The 20,343-nt window shown below is 39.7% G+C and overlaps 1 protein-coding gene across 3 annotated transcripts in view; it reads left to right on the top strand.

Annotated features, from left to right (window-relative positions):
- LOC137156180 (adhesion G protein-coupled receptor A3-like) overlaps window positions 1–20,343 on the top strand; it is a 444,419-nt gene that overhangs the window by 179,475 nt on the left and 244,601 nt on the right. For all 3 annotated transcript variants that reach the window (XM_067552912.1, XM_067552913.1, XM_067552914.1), the window contains 3 exons: window positions 4,497–4,568; window positions 9,333–9,404; window positions 20,034–20,105. In XM_067552912.1, the coding sequence (XP_067409013.1) occupies window positions 4,497–4,568; window positions 9,333–9,404; window positions 20,034–20,105 (216 nt within the window). The remainder of the gene's footprint in view (window positions 1–4,496; window positions 4,569–9,332; window positions 9,405–20,033; window positions 20,106–20,343) is intronic.

Below are 20,343 nucleotides of genomic sequence, written 5' to 3'. Positions count from 1 at the left end.
AGGGGGTACTTCCTACTTAAAAGGTTGAGAAGCACTGATGTAGAGTATACTGTGACGGTAGAGATACCATTATGACAGGAAAGAGACATCCAAGAAAAGGCAGAAAGTGGAACTGCTGGACTATAATTGCGACAACTTCTATAAAAAGACTTTACTGTAAGAGGACAAGAACTCAGGTCTAATGGAATGAAGAGATGTGTTCATATCTGCAAGCCAAAAGACACTCTCTAACATGAATATTTGCAGACTGAATGCATTAAGCAGGCAAAAAGTTACTCAAGTTGCTGAGGTATTTTTAATTAGTCTTGACTAGAGAAAGTGAACTCTTGATTTTTTGTTGTTGTTGTTGGTTTTTTTGACAGAGTTCAGTAGGTCGCAAGGTTTATTTTGGATTTTTGAGAGTTAAGATTTGAAGTTGATACAGGGTGAATTACCCAGGATCACCAAAAGAAAATAAACTCATTTAAGTTAATGTTAACTAAAGGCTTAAGTATGTCTTCTGAAAGGTGTGGGACACTATTCAAGAGCTTTTCAATAGTCTAGTCTGGAGGAAAATATATATATTACATCACTCAATATATAAACAGTTAAGTTCTTATCTGAAAGAAAATGTCACAACTTCTTGGCCAACTGAAGGTGGAAAATGGCATTTCTGGCCACTGCTGCTTCCTTGGAGACCCAGGCATGCAAATTAATCTATTTTATCCTTAGACAGCAAACCACCTTGACAAAAAATAAAAGACGAGATCATAGACTTTGCTGATTCCTGAGGGTGTGTCTCCTTACTAATAAATATCATCTCTGTCTCACCCAGCTACAGAAGCTTTCATCCAACTTCCTATCTCTGCCAGACATTGAGGAAGCAAGGAAATGGTAGTGTCTGGATTTGATAACAAGGACATGAAGAGTGGAGTATCAGCAGCATAATGATGACACTATGGCCCATAATTCCTCACAGTCATCTGCTGTGGCATCACATATACTTTGAGCAAGAGGGGACTATGCTGTAGTTGATCAAAATTAGCTCAAATCTTTCTCCAATCAAGTCTGTGCATATATATTTCTCCTCTCACTGTAGTAACTACTGACTGCCCTCCATTATCCTTCCATCCCACTTCATCTGCTGCACGCTTTTGGGAAACTACTATGACTAAGGGAATAAGAGGACTACTAGAGGTCCATACCTCAGTGATCATGGCAATTGGACTGTCCAGCCACCGACTTGGAGAGACAACCTCCAAGCATGAGATGATAGTTTAGATTTATACTTATTGAGTCATTGACCTTTATGTGGAAACTGATCATAGGACATGTCTACTTTGGGTCCATAAAAAGCCTGAAATAAAAATGTGTATCTGCAGAGGTAGATAGTAGATCTGTTATCCACTCCACGCTACTTGAGAGGTAGCACCTCTCGTCCACTGCGGGGCAGAACCACTGTCTCTTACTCTGTATTTCATCTCTTCCTCTTTTTTCCTTTATTTAAATGCGCTTTGTTCCCTTCCCCTTATGAAGCCACTATCAAGTTTCCCCTCTCAAGGCCTTTGCCCCTTTCTGGCTGCTCCATTTTATCTGTACTGCAGCCCAATTACTTTCCTCACATCAGGGGGCTCTGGTTTTCTCCTTTCCTCAGCCAACCCCTAGCATGCTCACTTCCTGCAGAGAGACTGCACTGGGGAGGAGAAAGAGGAAGTTTCTGGGCCTGCTGCTTGCTTCCTGCCTACCTAGCAGCCAGCAAGAGTAGGTGGTTCAAGGAAATTATGGTTCAAGGAAATGGGAGGCTGGAGCATGCCAAAACATATATAAATGAAATAAACATCTAATGCTGGATGTTCACATGTGTGCATATTTGAGTGTGCAAGTGCGTGTGCATGCACACACGAACAGATATTTATTTAAAAAGTTATATCAGTGTTAGCTCAGCCAAAGTATATTAGTATTTGTCAACATGTCGTCATAATGTTCAATTTTTTTTGATTGAAATAAGGTTAATTTAGTCTTCTGAGTAACACTTGTTTTTGTTTGTATAAGGCAATGATCAATGTATGTCTGATATTGGTGGAAATTAGGGCTGGAGATGAAATAATTTTTAAAAATGAAATAAAACACTTGCGATATTTGGGGAGGCATGGATAAATGTTTGACAATATATTACTTTTTCTTCTTCAATTTTCGCTTTTTTAGATTGAGTATTTAATTAGAGAAATTACATAAACATGGACTACTTGTACTACCTACATTTCATTTAAAAGGATTACTAGGTTAGCCCAGCTGTAGCTCCGTTGTAAAAATGTAGCTCCTGTCTCATCTTTTTCATGGGAGTTGTTCTAATGATGTCACAAGGTTAAAAGGTATGATATGTTTTCATTATGAAAGCCCTTCCCCTGTAGAACAAGTTGAAGCAAAGAATAAAAGTTGATCTAAGAACAATAGAGTAGTTGATTTTTATGATACATGATCTTTTGGTAGAAGCAAGGGGGGAATACAGTACACATGGTTTATTTTAAAACATTACCAATCACTCCAGCATACAGTGCAATTTAACCACAAATTGCATTGTTAAATAATTTAATAACTTGCTGGTTTTCCATGTTGGATTAAACATAAGCAAGACTGGTTAATACTCATTTTTAAAGGTCTGGTTTTCACATTATTTTCATATTTATTTGTAGGCAGATCTGGGTCTTGTCATATTATTGCTCTGTGCACGTAAATAAATCATCAGTACATAAAATATATTGATAAACATGAACTATTATTATCCACGAATAATATCTTTGATGGTGGTAGTATGAATATTGGAGTAAATATAAATATTAGACTATTCAGTTCTTGATTATGTGCCATTTGTAGATTGATTTTTTGAGAACCTTTGAGCTGGCTAGGCTTTTTTTATTTATTTATTTTTTAATTAGATGCAATAATAATCACAGTAGGATTTTCCTGGCCCAGGTTTATATTTATAACTTCAACAAGTAACTACCTAACTATGCTCTGCAGGTTGTGGTGAGGGATGAATAGTAGAAATGCTGTGAGGCATTCACTCCTCCTTCAGTATCCTCCATCTTACTGCTGTTTGCCAGAAAGCTTTGTACTTTACTGCATTAACAAAAACCGTATAAACAGTTTTGGCATCAAGTCAATAGGAAAAATTCAAATGTTCACAAATGTCGGAGTTACTGGAACTCCTTGTATGTAAGCGGTTATGATCTCCTTAATGGAATTGGGGAGTAGTTCTGTGAAACGAGCTTTAAGTTAAAAGTGACTGAGGAATACAAGGGAGACAGTATTAAGGGGCCACCAGCATTAAAGCTAAGCAGCATTAATACACAACACCTTGTTGAAACAGTGAATGTAAAGGTCCCCTTACATTGTTAGCAAAAGATACAAAAAAATCAGTTTATCATATGTGAATCTTATTTGAAAATATGTTCCACTAGGGATAAATATCACGAGTGAAATCTGACTTCAGTGGGACCAGGATTACACCCAGTATGTATTGTATTTGAAATAAAATACAAAGCCATAGGTAGGGTGACTCATATTGAGGCTAACACTGCTGCCCTGTGGTACTACCAGAAGCTTTGCATTCCTTGTAGAATGTTGGTTGTTGCCAATCTGAGAGAAACATCAGTAATATTGTATGCCAGCCATCCACTATGAGTTGCAAACTCTTTAAAAGATGAACACCAAGAGTCTACAAAGAATTTACAGCAGATATCCCCTATGCTTACCTTTCTAATTACCCCCAAAACTCTCTCTTCAGAGTCCAAATCCTGGAGAGCATCAAAAAATCTGATAGTAAATCTCAATAGGGATTGAACTGAGAGCAGTGTCACTACCTCAAATGCTGTGCCAGTAGCAGATGAGGTTACTAATGCTAGTGAAATATTATTTATCTCCACAACATCTGACCCCCTGGATAGTTACCAAGTACAAAATGAAGCACTTTTCTGCCAAATAGGAGAAGTTGTATGCGTGCCAATGCACTATGTTGATTTATCTGCACAAAGTATCAAATTGCCTGTTGCTTTGCTTTCTGTAGGTGGGAAGGAAGAATATGTTGAGTGTAAAAGTGCGCAGCACAATGAATAAGCAAACCAATAGTCTGATCTAATTATTTCACTCACTTTAAAATGTTCTGTTGACTAATGCATTTTTCCCTAGGCTGGTGAAGCTGGCAAACTTGTTTGGGGAAATTTTAAAGCACAATTTAAAACAAAGAGCAATATGTGTGTGTTTGCCACATAGGTTTTCCCTCAATCTGAACCAACTCTATTTACTGCAAAATCTCCCCCATTTAGGTCCAAACTGTAAGCATGGTAATATTTTTTTCAGTTTTACTATCTAAAATGCATGCATTCTCATTTTGAGTTAAACCAGACACAGATTGGGATGAGCTTTAGTATGTTATCTTTTTGTTCTTCTGTTCATGTATGAGAATAGAATTGTAGGCAAAGTGATAATTAATTGCTTCTCCTATTATATATCTTTAGAGATCTGAAGAATAACTTGATTAGCACTATTGAGCCTGGAGCCTTCCATGGACTTTCAGAACTGAAGCGCTTGTAAGTATTAATTCCATTTGAATTACCTTGCAAATTGTGTTCATATCAACATTTTTGTCCTTGGGTAACTTGAGTATGCCACCAAGCAATAACAACATAAGGACTTCGGGCAAAGGACATAAAACCACATACTGTACTTGGATCCTTTTTATCTTTTTTCTTCTACATAAGTCTTGTTCCTATTTTCTGCTCTATTTTGGGGCATGTTTTGGAGTATCTAAAAATATATTTTTGGTCTTCTAGCAAAGAAACATCCTATTAAATGTCTAAATAAATAAGTCTGTGGATGATCAGTTTTATAAAAATGCATAACTAATGACTTAACTAGGATACTGAAATAAAAATTCTGGGTACTAACTTTTTTTGTTGTATGACGTCCACTTTTACTCATTGGTACCATAGGCCAGGTTTATAGAACAATTTCCCTGAAGGGAAATTTGGTTTTTTTTTCTTATTTAATTACTTTGGTTATATTCTACACCATATCTTTCTGAATACTGGAGACCATGTGATAACTGTGTATTTATGAAGTCAGGTTTTCAAATATTACTTCCCTACTAATTTGATGCAAAATAATGGGGTCAGATTTCAAACAGTACATTTTGGCATATACCTTTATATTCTTAATTCATTAACTCCCTAACAACATATTTAATGAACATTCTGTGGCTTTAGTAAAGGACTTTGATTTCTGCTAATTTTACTTCTTATAAGTAGGAGTGTTAATAAACATCAAAGAATGGTGAATGCAGTTATGTTCATAAGTAACGGCCTATACTACATGAGTTCTTCAATTAGAGCATATGGATGGCAGTTTTATGAAAAATTGATCATATAATCATACACATTTGCTGTTTAGTTATGATCTCTATATTTGAATTTTTTCGATCACTGCATACACACATTGTAATGCAATGATGAGAGTGAATGTTAATTACTGGTGGGGTCATATAAGAATGGGTAACCTGTAAAAGCCATGATCTAATACTGCTGGCTCACAAATAAGGAAAATTTTGAGGAAGTCGCAAGTTGACAGCAGAAGAGAAGTCAAAGAAAGTAACAGCTATTAGGGGATGGAACAGCTAGCAAAAAGACTCTGCAGCAGAAGCTCTTGTCACAGAAATCCTGAGATTCACCATACCAAGCTTTAAAAGGATGTATTCTGTGTTTTGTGCTGATATATCCCACTCTTATCCACTAGAAGAATGTTGTTGGGTAGTAGAAGATCACTGCACAAGATCAACCAAAGCTAGCTCTAAATAAAAAACTCCATAGAAGTCTGCTGTAATTACTTGGACTGTACTTGCATTTGTTTCCTATTGTTTCACATATGTCCAATGAGTAATACAGTAAGCAGCTGAAGCTAATGTAACATAGGCAGCTGAAGAAGACACACAGTTACAGTGAGTCAGCTAGGAAAATTGCAGGCTGTTAACTTCATATAAAAATTAACAGTTTATCCTGTGTATAACCCCTTCTGAGAACTGATTGTGTTGTGATAATTAATTATTTACAATGGCAACTGCGTTACCATATGGGTTAACACAGAATGATGGATATATAAAAAATAAGTTTGGGAAGCACAAAAATGTGGGACTATTTTCTTTAACAGAGGAATATTTGTTTTCTGTAAGATCAATTTCATGACTCAACATTTCTGATGTAAATATTTTACAATTAAAAATGAAGACCAGATTTTTGTGACATGCGGCAAATTGGGCCTAAAATAATAACGATAAATGGAAAGGTATGTGCAGCAAGCTGGTGCAAGCTGTCATTTCTCTTTGCTAATGGTTCATTAGGAAAAATGGTTTACAATGGACAGATTTTAGTGACTGCCAACCTGTGCAAGAGGTGAAAAATAGCATTTGTTGTTATAGAGGTGGAGGTAGGGATACATGTGCTGTAGCTTTGTTAGAAATATCCTGTTACCGCACGTCTCTTTTTGACAACTACATGGATAGGATGGCAAGATGGTTTTTAGTTTTGTGGGGAGTTTTTCAGTTGGCTGAAGTCTACTTTTGTTACCCAATTTTGCCACATACAGTGGTCCATATTCTGAAATCCCTACTCAGTCTTTGCTCTGGCAAAATTTCTATTGATTTAGATGAAGTTTTGCCGAAGTAAGAATTTTAGGATTTGGCTGCTATTTTGCCACCGCCACCTCCTTTTTCTTCTTCTAAATGAAGATACAGACTTCCTGGATAATCAGTGACACTGACATATTAGGAAAAATACTGATGAATTTCAATTTTTTTATTTGTGGAGCATATGCTTGTGTTCATTATGGGGTCATGAGCCTTTAGGTTGGAAAAAAATGTAAATTAAAATGTTTAATATTGTTACACAAACTGCTTTTTTCTGAACTTGTCCATCTAATGTAATTGAGAAATATGTAAGAAAAACTTACACTGTATTTAAAACTGATTTTAAAATGTTTAGCTGCACAAAAATATTTTCATTGTCTAGTAGGAAGACAGAGTAATGTTTGATTATCCAATTCTCATTTTTTAAAGTATTACATGAAGCACAGTGAGATCTTTTTTAAAGCTGCTTTGTTCTTTCAGTAATTCTTTGGATAACTCTCCAAGATTCTAAGGATTTAGTTACAAGATGGCAACTCCGTTCCTCGAATTATTACTCTTGCTTTCTTATTTTGGACGTGTGTGTTGACAGATGCAGAGGATAATAGATAAAAATAGGGAGGCAGAGAAAGGTGGCACGATACCTGAAGCAATATCAATCTAGTTCCCAAACAGAGTAGATTTAACATTGTAAAAGGTTATCTGTTCATTTGAAAGATTATTAAATCATTGCAATTATCAAAAAAGAAACACATTTTGAAGAAATTTAAGTTAAAATTACAAACCAAACATTTGAAAGTCAGGAAATTAGAAGGTTGTAGTTTAGTATACACCCAGGCTGGAAAATCTGGAAATACACAGCAAAGGCTCCCTTACTTGCATCTGTTATTTTGTTGGGAGAGCCCCAGTAGCTGCCTCTTGAAAGTGCACCCTGTTGCAGTTATGAATTACTTATGGTGTAATCTTGCATACACTCTTCCGGAGACTATAGTTCTAACATAATGACTTTATGCCTCATGCTATTACTCTGGTGGGATGAACTGTACAGACCTTTTGGTACCCTGGAGAAGGTCCCACAGACCTACTGCAGCCCATCCCATCAGTTCCTTTAGGAACGGACACTGCTATGGCAGACAATTTGGGGAGGGGGGCAGGAGGTTGGCAGGGGTAGGATTGAGGATTACACCTTGACAGGGTTTTTTGGAGTCCTTGTTGAGAGTGGCAGGAGGCAACTCCCTTGAGCAGGAGGCATTCAGGTTAAGATGATCCTCATGGGGATTAGAGTTTTACAAAGTATAGTCTTGTGGGAGGGTGAGAGAGTTTACTAACCAAACACCACTACTTGGGGCTGTAGAGACATACCAGCTGCCCTGTTTGTTATTTTGGTCTGGTTAATATTAATTGTGGAGTTTAGATTGTTAAACTGCAAGAAATTTAACCAGAAACTTTGCTGAATTATTTTGCTTGAACCAGAGAGGTTGATTCCCCACCCCCTTCACTTGGGCTTTCTGTGATCTTTCTGTCCAGCTGCTCATATCCTGTCCCTGTTACATGTATGTTTTGTGTGTTGTGTCAGAAACACCCTGGAATATAAGGAAAAAGAGATGAAAAAAACCAGTGACACAAAATCCAGAAGAAATACCTCACTAGTGCCACACACAGCCTGCCTGTCAAGCTTCCTTCAAACAGAGGAGGAGCAGAAATTAAAAGCCCTCACAATGGTTTTATAAGTTACAACGCACATTGGTTTAATGATAACTACTAATTAGTGCTTTAAACTTTGTATTATGGCTATCCAGTCAGCTTAGAAATTAGAGTATAAATGGACATAATAATGAAAACTTACCCTACACTAATATTTTGTTTTTTTGCTTTTTATAACTTTTAATAAGGACCTCCAATCAGACAATCATGGCTTATTTGTTAATATCATGTGGGAGATGGCTTTTCAGTTTTGTAGTCCTAGTCTATTTCCCTCTTAAAATCCAAGGTCCCAAGCGAACTCCTGGTTGCAAACATCTCTGAATTTTTGGGATGTTTGAAATCTAGATCCAAAATTTATGGCTTGGGTGAGTCTCAACTTTTGACCTGCACAGCCTAGGCATGCTGCAGAGGCAGCAGTACACTGTTTGCATTGCTCAAGAGTTACATTTCTGGTTAATTAAAGAGTGGCAGTGATGGTTTCGAAACTCTCATCCAGTCTTCCTCATCTGGAAGAATATTGGCAATGATAGGAGGCCACGAATATGGAGTGACTTAATAAGGGGGGAAAATATGATATTTAGCATTCAGTCAAGGCTATATTCTGTGCAGTTATAAAATATATGCCATTTTCTCATTAAACTAAGTGAAAAATGACTTAGATGAAGACTGATTTTACTTTGTTTGAGACTTCTAGACACACGACACACATTTACAAAGGAATTAATGTAAAATTCAATTCAAGTGTTACAAGAAAGCTTAACTATTAAGAGGGTTCCATAACTATGTTAATATAATCAAAATAAAAAACTAGAAAATCAGTCACATTCAAATATATTACATTACAAAAAATATTTTTATTCTTTGATATGTAGCATGTCTAACTCCTTAAGATCAAAACTAACAAGGCTGTATGGGGTTATGTAGGTGTATACTCCAGTAATATACAACTAATATTTTGTGTTTGTTTTTGTTTCAGGGATCTTTCCAATAATAGAATTGGATGTCTAACATCAGAAATATTTGTGGGCCTTAACAATCTTAACAAATTGTGAGTATAATGCCATTTTGTAATAATTATTTTTAAAAAACCTTTAACACATTACAATTAGGAGAACAAGAAATTGTCTGTTATTCATGTTGACTGGACCATCTCAAAAGGATTTTAAAATGAGGCATGTCTGTACGTTTTAAACTAGAGAAATCCAAACTTTTTTCAATGACTTTCCCCTGGACACTTAATGGCAAACTGAGAATGAGATCCTGTCACTCAAGCCTGCTAGAACACGAATGAAGCAGAAGAACATAAAAGTAAACCAGCTGCCAGGGGCGTCCGCAGGGATTTAAATATGACTACTTTTGGAGGGGCATTTTAAACACCAACCCACCCATCCTGTGCCCTGAGCTCTGCTGCTTCCCAGGTTCCCCATCCATCCCCCCCAGCACCCTTGGGCCCAGCTGCCTTCCTCTTTCCCACATTGCCCCAAACTCCCTTCTGCACACCCCAGATGGGCTCCAAACACTGGAGGCAGAGAGCAAGGGTCAGGAGGACTCAGAAGGCTTCCTTGTGCCCCCTCCAGGCTTCACTGCTCTGGTCGCCATCTAGTGGGCCTCAGCGGGAGCGCTAGCTGCAGTGCCTTTCCCAGGCATGTCCCTGCAGCCATGCTCAGCCCGACTCCCACCCTTGCAGAAAGGGGAGGAGGATGGGACAGTGGACATGGGCACAAGCTGGGGGCAGAGGCAGAGATGATTACTTGGGAGGCCTGTGCCCCTGCTTGTCTCCACTTGTGCACGCCCCTACCAGACATTATCTGATTTGTTTGGTATGTTATGTAAACAAAACATTGGGGTATGGAGAATTAGGGAAAGACTGCACCTTTATGTTTTTAAAGTCAAAACTAATTTTAAATGCAAAAATAAACCTTTACTCTCTCTCCTTTTGCCTATGCATCATGGTACAGTCTTTAATTACCTGATTACATAATTTGTACAAGACCCCTGCCTCCACTCAGTACAAAAGCAAAAGGACATTCTCTATATTTAAGTCCCCCAATGCTGGATTCGGATAAATGGATGTTTTTCTTGGTTCTGCCACAGATTTTTGGGGCAAGACGATCTTCATTATGCATAAGGGGACCAGACTAAGGTTTACATGGGCACACTTTAATTCTGGCACTTCCTAATATTTGAATTCAAAATCCTTTTCTTTTCTTAAGTTTCAAAAACAATCCCCTCTTTCTTCTTCGCATGATGGTTCCTATATGTATTCCAAACGCTGGGTGTGCATGTGCGTCATGCACTGGAGCTGAAAGTTTTCAGCAGCAGTGTCTGTTGACCCTCACGTGTGTCTTGCGTTGCCTTGTGCTCCACGTGAGCCCATGCGGGGTGACGCGCCCTCAGTTCTTCCTTACCGCCACATGGTCGTAGTCAGAATCATCTCTTCACTTGCTTGTAGTCTCTGTGAGAGCGATTGTCTGTTGTACACAGTTTGTTCAGTTTTTCTCTTAATTCTGTAAATAGACCTGTAGTTAGTTAGTTTAGATGCTTATCCCATACGAGGCCCACCCTGACCTTGTTGGGGGATTATGCCCTATGTTCTGGGGTTTAAGAACTGTGCCTCACGCCTTCACTTGTTCTCTGTGAGTGATGAGCACAGTCACCGTCTGCTGCTTGAGAGAGGCACATCTTGTGGATCATTGCGATGTGTGCACATCTTTTCTGTTGCGGATCCCTGAAGCTCATCTCCTGCTAATCTGTAACTTCCTCATGGAAGAAGTACTCCAGTCCTGTGCAGAGTCTGATCCTGGACCATTGGTACCAGCAGTGCACCACTGTTCACCGTCGGGTGAGTGCGCTCCTTCCTCTACCTCCCACCTGGATCCACCGGCACTGCTGAAGCCTGACAAGGCAAAAAAGGAGCGCTGCAAGCGCTCCTATGGACACCACAGCAGGTCCCTGTCATGGACCGCTCACTGCAATGCACAGCATTTTTTCCCTGAGCCAGGCCCGGTTGGGCAAGATGCCATGTGCAGACCCCGCTGCACCATCTCCTAACACACATGTAGGGGTAAGGTCAAGGAGCAGAAGGAGGTGCTGGTACTGCCAGTTCCCGCACCGACCGTGCAGCATGATGGCCTTCGGGGTGTGCTCCTCAATCCCGACAAACGTTACTGTGCTCCGCTCTGTGCACCCCGCCTTGGTTCAGTGGCCAGCGGGACATACCCTGGATTCCTGGATGGATGGAACCGTTGCTTCTTGCAGTGCACCTTGACCTGCTATACCCATCCTCGCCACTTCTCTCGACTCTGCAGCCTCCTACGCCGGTGGATGCACTGATCCTCCTCAGCCAGGAGCCTCCTCCCACTGTCACAGCACTGCCTGCGCCGCTGGCTTCGCACTACCGGAGGCCTCCTCAGACTTGGAGGGCTTCTCAGCGGAAGAGCCGTCATTATCCTCAGTCTCCCTGTGTAGGTTGGATTCCTGGGCACACCAGGCACCATACCAGGCAGGTTATGCTCAGGTCCCGACGCAGTGGTACCCATATCCTTGGTGCCCTCAGTGCCCCCAGGAAATGACCCCGTGACAGCAATGGCCTACATGGGCCCCTTATCACTGCCCATCCCCATCATCTCTGGCCTCGTACCATTCCACCCGGTCCCCTCCTCCAGAACCGCTCAACTTGGACCAAGGAGAGGACCCCGAGCACAAACAGGTGCTGCCAGTTCCTCTGGTCCCAACTGCAGTCTCCTCATCTCTGGACCAGGCCATGATTCCTCTTTGAGTAGTGTCCCCATGGGTGCCCCACAATAGGTATGTCTGCACTGCTGATCAAAGACTTCTGGTAACAGTCCATCCTACCTGTGCATGTGCCACACCCCACCCTCCGCAAGACTAGCCAGCATGTTCGGGCAATCCCTCCTCAGTTCCTTCTCAACCACCCCTGGCTAGAGACAGAGTTAGAGCTGTCTGTTCACAGATCATTAACTGTTGTAGACTTGCTAATTTTAGCTTGCCTTGAAGAAGAAAAGAAAAGGACTTTGTCTTTTTCTCAAAGGCATAGTGAACCTTTCCCTCAATCAAGACTTCTCACTCCTCACTGGGATCTCAACCTAATATTGAAAAGTCTGACTAGACCACCATTTGAACCCATGGCCACTTGTTCATTAACTCATCTTTCAATGAAGATGACATGACATTCCTCGTAGTCATCACTTCTCCAAGAAGGATTGGGGAAATAGCGGCTCTGATGGCACATCACCATTTCACTGTGTTCTTTCCTGACAAGGTCACACTTAGTTCACTCTCAAGGTGACTTCCACATTTCACATATACCAGCTCATTCAGCTTCCAGCCTTTTATCCCAAACCTCCATACACTTGACGTGAGGAGACCCTTGACCTTCTATTTGGACAGGACAAGAGGCTTCAGAAAATCTCTGCGACTCTTCATCTCCATTGCAGATAGGTCAAAAGGTACAGTGATTTCATCTCAGAGACTCTCCAATTGGGTCTTGGACTTAAACTTCATTACCAATTGCATAACGTAACACCTCCATCTTCAATATGCACATATTCTATGAGGTCAGTCTCCTCGTCCATCGCCTTCTATATCTGAAATCTGCAGAGCAGCTACCTGGGCATCTGCGCACACCTTTTCAGAGCACTATGCCATCCTGGGGGAGTCGGCTGCAGATGCCAAATTCAGTGTTACAGTACCATCATCCACATTGGATTCAATTCCGAAGTCCTGACCTCCAGTGGTGGGTGCTGCTTGGGAGTCATCTACAGTGGAGCACCCATAGGGACACTACATGAAGAAGAAGACAAAGCAACCTTGTTCAGTAAAAAGAGTTCTTCACGATGTGTCCCCCTGTGGGTGCTCCATGATTCACCCTCCTGCCCTCTACTTCAGAGTTCTAGTAGTTGATTCTGCGGTAGAGAAGGAACTGAAGAGGAATTGCCCGCACATGCTGACTAGCCTCATGGCAGGCAGGGAGCAGTGCATGTGTGGATGGGATGGACTGCTACCAAAAACTGCACCCATAGGGACACACATCTTGAAGAACCATCATTACTGCACAAAGTGAGTAGCTTCATCTCTCCCCTCCCCCACCCTTTTGCCTCCTGACAATCACCACCAATACCAGGAGTTGCTGCAGAGGGTAACCCTTAACTGGGGTATCTCCTTAGAGGAGGTCCAGGACCAATCTCATCAGCTGCTGGACAGCCTCCAGTCTTGGGCACCGACGTGCATTGATCTACCCATCAATGAGGCCACCCTGCAACCGTCACAGGCAGTGTGGCCCATGCCAGCATCGTGCAACCCAACACATCAGAAGGTGGAACATAGATACTTTGTGTCTCCAAAGGGGCTGACTTCGTTGCCCCATCCCCCTCCAGCTTTGCTGTGGAATGGCCATGACAGCACTCATCTACCTCCACTCCTCTGGATAAGACAGCGAAGTGCCTGGACCTACTGTGCCCCAAACTGTACTCCTCCACAGCCCTACAATTCCATATCTCGAAGTACCAGAGAGGCTCTGCCAGCAAAGTATGATTTTAATAATTATGCCAAGCTGGCAGAATTTTGGAGGACATCGCACAGGGTAAACGACACCACTTCCAGATCCTGGTAGAGGAAAGCTGTTTGACGGCCAAGGTCAGCCTCCAGGCAGCGGTGGATGTGGGGGACACATCCTCCCACTTTCTGGCCACGGGCATCGTTACACACCAAGAAGCCTGTTGCAATCCTCAGTATTCCCCATGGAGGTCCAGTCCATCACCAGGCTCTCCCCTTCAACCAGGGCAAACTTTTCTCTGCCAAGACAAACGAAGCCCTCCATTCCCTGAAGGACTTCAGTTTCTGGGGATCTATAACCCACCCCCCCTCCCCCACTGATGGCAGTCTAAGTCTCCATTCCACCTATGCCCCTACCCCCCATACAACCCACCTGCACGCAATACCAGGAACCTGCCAGATGCTGCTCCAGATCATAACGTCTGCACCCCTTTGCCACGCCACCTCATCCACTCTGCCACGGCAGTAGCTGAAGCTTCAATTTTGATTCATCTTTCAAGAGCAGTGTCACCTCTGGTCTCCTCCTCCTCCATCTTTGAGGCCATCTTGCCCTATTTGCCCACTATTGGGCAAGTTCACCACGGATCATTGGGTGTTGGAGATCATCTGCCACGGCTACTCTATAAAGTTCCTTAACTTCCCTTCCCACCGGGGCTCCTCCCAGACGCCACTTAGGAGTCTCTCTGATCGCATATCTATTTGAAACTGCCAGGGTTATTTATGTAAGTAGAATGAAGTTGGAATTTAGCCTGGAACACTGGGGTTAGTACCCTACTCTTGTGAAAAGTGTCAGGATATTTTTTTATATTGTGACAAATGGTCAGGACCTCAGTGTTACCTCTTGTCCAAAATGCGGTAATAGTGCAGTGTCTCTTAACTCTGTGCCGGTGCCACTTATTGATTCTTGACAGCAGCACCTGGCAGTTTCCTTGAAGGTTCAAGAACAAATACTTCCCAGATACTCACTTGTTTAGCACCTGTTTGAAATGCAGAAAATTGTCTGGTAGTAATGCATTTGCCACTGATATAATTGGAAACATGTTTACTAGTCAACTGCGGAGCATAAGACAGCTATATTGTAGAAGAGCTGTGTAGAAACATTTATTTAGCATAACTGTAGTGCTGATGTACACTTTTTAGAAAGCACTGAAGCAGTAAAAATAAGCAAGTGATGAGAACGTGACAAATTCTTAAACTAGTAACTGGCCCTGATAAAGCAATCAAGCGTGGTCCAGGTAACTGAAGCAGCAAAGTGGAAATCACATATATACTTTTTGAATGATACAACTACTTATTGTGGAAACTCTTCTTGGCTCTCTTGCTACCTTAGCATGACAAAGTACAAAGGAATCATTTGTAGGCCATTATTAGAACTAGCAGAGAGAGCCATGAGTCCACTGGCAAGAGTAAGGGAGGTAAATCTGTAGTCATCTTCTGCTAACTACAGAGATTGGGCTTTCTTACAATGTTTACAAGCATAAATATCAGGTGAAAAAAGGAAATTGGAATATATTGCATTTAGATTAACATAATTCTAGGTATTTTATGATTTATATGTTTATTTAATTTGCAGGAAGTTTGGCATACCCCTGGCTTTCTGTCTTATTTCATATTGGTTTTTCAACAAGTGATGTAAGGTGTATCTATACCCATACCCAGTGACATAAGGAAGGGTTTAAATCCTTTGCTTGAGTTAGGGAGGAGAACGTGGTCTGCCCTGGAAAAGGTGTCTGAGCTGCCCCAAAGGTAACGCAAAGGCGTTTAACTAGTTTAATTAAAGGACTGATAGAGGGCAATTTGGAGCCGATTGTCTTCAAAACAGGAGTGAGAAGAATATTTATTTTCATTGGCCTGGGCAGGATTTTGTTTGCTGGCTCTGAAAGCCAAGGGCCATGGTACAGTATATTCTCATCACTACCAGAAAGAGAGGGCAATTATTTTAGACCTAACCAAACCACAGACTTGCTTTAGTTAATATATTCATCAGTAAGTGCCATGTTTCAGCTAGTTTGAGTCTCAGTCACAACCATTGAATCTGCATAAAAACATAATCTCCTTGATGGCATCCACAGAGAGAGAGGATTTTGTCCAAAGCTTGATACAAGTTTGCCAGAAAAGTCTCATACCTTGCAATAAATAGGAGTTGAACTTCTGGTTAGTAGTGGACTCCAAAGTTTTCACACCATCCAGGAATTATCACTACCTATCCATGCTTTGTGATTATTTTCCTTGAGATTGATCCAGGTTTTACACTTACTTGAAGCTGATGAATTTGCACTTTGGAAGAGTGTACCAAAATGATCATACAGCATATATTCATCTTATATGACAGGTGTAGCTGACTGCATCTCAGATAGTTCAAAAGATGCTTTATGACATGCTAATATATTGGCTTGGCTTTCCTGGCTTGTATATTTGTCCCTTAGCCATGCTTATATTTGGTAAGGTGCTTATATCCTAAATATGATGATAAGTGACGTAACTGAATGTAACAAGTCTTTCATATCTCCTTTTGGCTTTCTCAAGGGTCATGTTTCAATGTTTTGTTCCAGAAACCATGTATGCAAATAGATTTCTGGTGTGTAATGGGACTCTTAATAATTTCAACACCTGTTATACTTAGAACTAAGTATCAGGATTAGCAGAAGATTGTGGGTATCACTTAAATGATATATCAGAGTCTATTTTGATGAGCCAGGATAAATTAGCCGCTCAGATTGTAAAATGTTCCAGCCTGAAACATGCTTTGACAAACAGTTACTGCTGAATCTCCCTTTTTAAAAGTATGAAACGCACCCTGCTTCTTACTTGCAATTATTTGATTAAAGTACATCTGATTTATATTTCATCCTGACTCTGAATCATCATCAGTAGTTAGCTTTATGATAATAGCATATAATAAATTCTCTTGTGACTTTGTTAATGTCATTGAGGCAGCTAATCATTTTGTACAGTGCAGAGGTAAAGTACAAAACAAGTAACATAGGGAATCCAATTGACACTGCTGCAGTGGTATCAAGAAACTATACACTAGAACCTGCACCTCTCCTCTCGTTTCCCCCTCCCCACCCTCCCGCACACGCTCCTCTTCCCACATTTAATGAATCTCTCCTTGCCTCTCCCTTTATCTCCTCATCACTTTAATCTTTATACTTCCTTCAATACTGTTTTTATGCCTGGAACACACTCCCTATTCAAATGCTCCTTGTGTCCTCCCTATTTTCACTTAAATCCCTCCTCAAACCTCACTTCTGTGATATCCACAAACAACTCCTCCTCCTCCCCCCCCCCAGTTAAAATGCTGGGATCACTCCATCATTTGAAAGGGGGGGGGGGGGAAGAATAAATTAGCACAATCCTCTGGGTCTGTGCATGCACCTTCAAATATTCTCTTTGCTCCGATTGTAATTATTACACTTCTTAAAGATGGGACTGTGTTTCTTTGTGGCTAGCACAGGACTGTGAACTTTCAAAGTTTAATAAATAGCAGTAATAATGTAGAATTTGCAAAATAAGTTGTGGCAAAGCAGAACATGAAAAACTGTTTGGTTGACTTTATACATTTTGAAGTGTTCGAGTTGTGCAGCTTTAACATTTGATTAAAACACAAGAAAATATTCTCATCCTTCATTGTTACAACAGATAAAAACAGAAAACTCTTGATGGCAAGTTCAGAAATATTTAGGTTACCATAGTGTAGGCCAAATTCTGATCCGCCTAGGTCTCCCAGTGGAACCATCAGGACTGTAGCAAGGTATTTAAGCATGTGCCTAACTATAAGCACATGCATGGTTCCATTGACTTTAGAGTTAAGCATGTACATAATCTATATGATGCCGAGTGCCCTCAATTCCTATTGATATCAGCAAACAAAAATTATATTTAATGCAAGTTAAAATTGCACAAGACATGCTCCATCCATACTGCGTTCTAAATGCAAAGACATAGGAAGTAATGGGGAAAGTCTTGTGCATTCCTTTACATCTTCATATTGCCTACAATTAATAGTGCACTCTAACACCCCATCAGGCTTTTACTTTCATCACTAGCAGATACCTGAAAAAGCAATACATACCACAACTTCATCAAACTTGGAGGGTGACACAAAACCTTGTGACCTCATATGCTTTTATATCAAGTTGCTCAACAGATCAGCACATCTGACTCTCACATTCCATACAGTTGGGACGTTCTTTTGCCGTAACGTTGCTGAGGTCACTGTTTTGGGTGTGCAATTAAAATACCAATGTATTTTTCTATATAAATTCATTTTTTTAACAAACCATTATAACATTAATATAGTACTCAAAGTTTATATTGTCTGTTTCAGTTTTTTTCCATTTCAATGAGATTATTACAAAATAAAAATATAAAGTTCTTGTTTAAACTGAGCTCTGTAACACAGCCTTAAATAGGGTGCAGCTTCTACTACACTGTGATAGCTGTGAATGCAAGTTACTCAGCACCTCACAAAGTTGGACTAAAATTTCTAGTAGGATGGAAAAAGGTTTTAGCATCTCCCATCTTTACAGTATTTATTCAGCTATCTGCATGATTTCGTACATTATCATCCAAGCTACATATTTGTTACTGGGCTTTGTGTACAGTACCGTTTTCTTGAATAAACACTTTAAAAGTAATATTATCTTTCAAAAATAAGTGATTTTTGTAAAAGAAATCCATAAACTTTTTCTACCCGTGATACTTCCTCATCTTTCTGGCATAAATTCATCAGGGCACATGTCTCTGTACATAATGCAGTGACAAATCTCACTGCAAAGATTTTTTTTTATCAGATTTTTTTGCAGCTAGCCAAAGGCTTCATCGGCTAAACAGTGCTTTTAAACTTAATCCTTGCCTTCAGTATTGTTCGAATTCTTTACTTTGTAGACAGAACAGAAACATAAATCAGTAAAAAAAAAAAAAAAAAATCAATTTTTGTGTCAAAAAGGTTTACACCTTTTTTATTTTTTGATACAATTTATTTTCTTCTTGACGACAGCACATCTTTTGCTGAACAATCCTCTGAGACATGAAGTTTTGCAGCCATCTTGAATTCAGTCATAGAAATTCAGAAGGCTTCAGGCACTTATTTATTTGCATAGATAGAAGAGCAGATTTGTCAGCAATCCAGAAATATGTGCTTTATCTGACAGGAAACCTTGATCTCAGATGCTACACCAATTTTTAGTTAACTAGGATAGCAGTAGAGAATATGACTTGACATTTAGGCATTTGCCATTAACATTAACAGTGTGTTGAGAACAACAATACTGTTAGACTGTGCAAAAGGAAATTACTATGTTTATAGGAATGGAGTTAAAAACCATTCAGGAATCAATGACCAGAGACAATTAGAGCTATTTAGAACTGAGATGTTCAGGCTAGTTCCTTAAAAACAATAGCAAATTTTCAAAGCAATCACACATACAAATCCACTTACAACAGACATTAAAATAAGCTGCTTTCTTGACTGACCTTATAATATTGGATTTTTTGTAGTTTTTTAGAAGTGTGATATGGAAAATATTATTTTCATGATGGTATAGTATAATGTAATTTTAGAATATGAAACTAATTTGTCCTTTAGTCAGTCTTATTTTACACATAAAACATATTCAGATGTTCTGTGAGCTTTAAACTCTTCTGAATAATTAATTAATTTAATTAATTAGGTCTGGCTTACCTTGAAGAAGTGTCATGTTACATAGATTTAAAAGAGCACAATATAGCTCTAACATAGGTCTGTTTAAGACACTATACAATAACTTCAATTTTAAACTCTTGAAATATTACTGGAACTGACTATGTACAGCTATGAATAGCTGTTAATTAGAAGATTCTGCATCGTAGAAATGTGTTTGCTGTGAAAGCAAATTGAAAATGTGTGTGGTTTACTTTTTACGTGTTTATATATTGTTTTTAATCAAAAAAGCAATGTGTAACCTCAAGAAAGTATATCTTCTTTATTCTTAACATGGAAGAAAGCAGCAAGGTTCTAACCTTTTTTATAATGAACAGCAGCAAAATATTTTTCATGTAACTTAATTAACTGTTTGCATATTTTATTTGTCATAGTAACAGTCTATTGCTTCTTTTCTAGGAATTTATCAGGGAATATTTTTTCAAGTCTCATGAATGGACTTTTTTCTGAGCTATTAGCTCTGAAAGCCTTGTAAGTATGGCTTCATTGTATAAAATTTGATTTTGGATATCCTACAAATCTGTTGTTGCCATATATGGGTACAATACTGTAACTAGGATATCTTGGCATTATCCAGTTTTACATATTAAAAGCTTAGAAGTTCAATAGTCAAGGCTGAAACTACATATTAACTCCTTCTGTTGATACCGTAGGTAATTTGAGAACTCTTCGGAACCAGCATGGCAGAGTTGCAGTATTAATTTGAATG

Source organism: Emydura macquarii, unplaced genomic scaffold (genome assembly GCF_026122565.2).
Source record: "Emydura macquarii macquarii isolate MOO-44397 ecotype Brisbane River unplaced genomic scaffold, CSIRO-AGI_Emac_v2 contig_1390, whole genome shotgun sequence".
Lineage (NCBI taxonomy): Eukaryota > Metazoa > Chordata > Testudines > Chelidae > Emydura > Emydura macquarii.
The sequence above is the reverse complement of the archived record's forward strand: the minus strand, read 5'-3'. Positions and strand labels throughout refer to the sequence as shown.